The sequence below is a fragment of the Eutrema salsugineum genome, unplaced genomic scaffold, assembly GCF_000478725.1.
Source record: "Eutrema salsugineum unplaced genomic scaffold, Eutsalg1_0 scaffold_15, whole genome shotgun sequence".
Lineage (NCBI taxonomy): Eukaryota > Viridiplantae > Streptophyta > Magnoliopsida > Brassicales > Brassicaceae > Eutrema > Eutrema salsugineum.
Genome location: NW_006256867.1, coordinates 1049642 through 1052460, shown reverse-complemented (window position 1 = coordinate 1052460; position 2819 = coordinate 1049642). Strand labels below are relative to the sequence as shown.

Genomic DNA, 2819 nt, shown 5'->3' with positions numbered 1-2819 from the left:
TTTCGAATGCAAAGACCACTGTTCATGCAATCGTTGAACGACTCTCGAATGAGATACCATACTTTCAACAAAGACAAGATGCTACCGGAAGATTCGGCTTGTCTGGCCTTCAGAAATGTACAGCTGCTATTCGGATGATGGCATATGGTATTGCATCTGATACGACGGATGAATACCTAAGGATGGGTGAAAAAAGCTGCGAACGAGTGCTTACAATATTTTGTGGATGGAATTATACATTTATTCCAAGATGTATACTTGCGAAAGGCTACAGCAGAAGATCTCCAACGATTACTATATATTGGAGAGGATCGGGGATTTCTCGGGATGATTGGAAGCATTGATTGTATGCACTGGGAGTGGAAAAATTGTCCTACGTCTTGGAAAGGACAGTATTCACGTGGACATGCAAAACCGACTATCTTTTTAGAGGCGGTGGCTTCAAAAGATCTTTGGATTTGGCACGCATATTTTGGAGCACCAGGTACTTGTAACGATCTAAATGTTCTCGACCGATCACCCGTCTTTGATGATATATTACATGGTAAAGCTACACCAGTCAGTTACGTGGTCAATGGACACCAATACCGTATGCCTTACTATCTGATAGATGGTATATATCCGAAATGGACGACTTTCATCCAGTCAATTTCTAACCCACAAGGTTCTGAAGAATCATTATTTGCTACTTATCAAGAAGCAGTTAGAAAAGATGTCGAGCGTGCGTTTGGAGTGTTGCAAGCTCGATTTGCAATTGTCAGAAACCCAGCTATGTGCATGGATAAATCAAAAATAGGCAAGATAATGAGAGCATCTATCATATTGCATAATATGATAGTAGAAAACGAACAAGACCAATGCACTCAATTTGAGTTATATGCTTTCATGGAAAGAGAAGGAAGCGGAACTTCACAAATGGACTACACGTTCTCTATAGATACACCTACAAACGTGAACAATATGATGGCCAATCGAGCTCTAATACGTGAGAAAAGAGTGCATGAACACTTGAAAGCTGATTTGGTTCAACATATTTGGAAAAAATGGCACAAATCGAAACTAAAAACGACTTAAAATTGTGTTTTCATCATGTTTTTATATGTTTTTTCATCTTGTATTAATGTGTTATTCAAGTTTTAATAAAATATTGTTTTTTATATACACTAATTTTATTTTCTTTGCATTTTTTTTAAATAATAATTTTTTATTCTTTAAGACCAATTGAGTATCATTAATAAACCACAAAAGTTAAAAAGTTCATAATGGATCTCAAAACTTAAACTATCATTAAAATTAATAATAAATTAATGCTTATGAAACCCAAAAGAAATCATGAATACAGTTATGGCGATAATCCCAGTCTCATAAATCGTATAATTCTGATTATTGGAATTATGTTTTTATGTGTCAGGGTTCATATTGTTGTTTCTTGAGTTTATTATTGTGTGGAATATGTTTCGTGTTCAGTGTTTATTTTGTTGCGCTTGAGTTTGATGAGTTGTGTGGGTTACTTGATTATGAACTTGGCTTTGTTTTTTTTTTTTGAATAAAATGTTAAACTGTATTCAAAGAAAAAAAAAAACTTTTTTACAACTGGTTTCTAGCGGTTTTTGGAAAAGAAAGTTTACAAATCAAGATAGAAAAATTATGTGTTTCTTCTTGTGCCAAACCAAATGCATAGCCCGTCTTCATAATTCCTCTTCCCGTTTCGATGGAGAGTGCTCAAGCGATTCCTCATGGTGATATCAAGCTTCTTGATCAGAAGTTCTGGGGGGTGTGTGGTTCTCCATGTCTTCTGGCATTTCGCTCACACCAAACGACATGGATTGCTGCCTGGAAGATATAGCGAAGGATGAAAGTTCTTGTGGCATCATACGGCGGCCGAGTCACACGGTCGCTGACCTCTGTCCAAAGCTCTGTGAATTCAGTCCCCATAATACCTTTCATCAGCTTTGTCCATATTTGCTTCGTGTATGGGCATGAAAAGAACAAATACTCTCTGTTTTCAAGAGGTTCATCGCAGAAAACACAACCTGTAGGGGCCGATATGTTCCACTGTAACATTCGAGATCCTGTGGAGAGTCTATTCAGCGCTGTTAGCCAAGCAATAAAAGAGTATTTCGGGGTGGACCCTGAAAACCAGATTCCTCGTGAGGGTTCCCACTCTGCACCAGGTTCTCGCAGTTCCTCCCCTGTTTCTTTTGTGTTAAACTTGTGTTTATAGTCACCTCCTTTCCCTCTCCACAATGCAACATCTTCCTCGTCTCTGTTCCTTTGCTGTATAGCGATCTGAATGGTCTCCTCTACTATCTGAAGAAACCGGTTTTGATGTCTTCGCGATCTATTACCATCGAGAACATTCTCGAGGGAAGCATTACTCGGAATCCCAAAGTCCACACAGGCTCTCTTACCCAGCGTGTCCCACAAGCAACCTAAGTCACTCCATTTTTCGTACCAGAACGAGACTCTGTAACCTTTCTGGACTTTCACTCCATAAAATCGTTTTGCCAGATCCCTGTACTTAAGCACTTTTTTCCAGATCCAAGATCCTAAAGTTGTTTTATCCTTTACTGCCCAGAAAGATGTCCTCCTGATCAAATGCCTATGAATCCAATTCACCCAAAGAGAATCCCTTGCAGAAAGCAACCGCCAAATAAGTTTCAGTACGCAGACCTTGTTCACCAGCTCCAATGGCTTTATGCCTAAACCACCTTATTCTCTCGGTGAGCACACCACCTTCCAAGAAACTTTTGCTTTTTTTGTGTTAAGGTCTTGACCTGACCAAAGAAAAGCAGCACACAGCCTATCAATCTCTGAAT

At 38.9% G+C, this 2819-nt stretch overlaps 2 protein-coding genes across 2 annotated transcripts in view; one reads left to right on the top strand and one right to left on the bottom strand.

The window, feature by feature from the left end:
- The first annotated feature begins 327 nt into the window (after nt 1–327).
- LOC112088192 lies at nt 328–1074 on the top strand. Its single transcript, XM_024158479.1, has one exon. The coding sequence runs from the start codon at nt 328–330 to the stop codon at nt 1072–1074; it is 747 nt and encodes a 248-aa protein (XP_024014247.1).
- Nucleotides 1075–1758: 684 nt separating this feature from the next.
- Nucleotides 1759–2819, bottom strand: part of LOC112088191 — a 9533-nt gene continuing 8472 nt past the window's right edge. The window contains exon 3 of the mRNA XM_024158478.1: nt 1759–2602. Coding sequence (XP_024014246.1) covers nt 1759–2602 — 844 coding nt within the window. The remainder of the gene's footprint in view (nt 2603–2819) is intronic.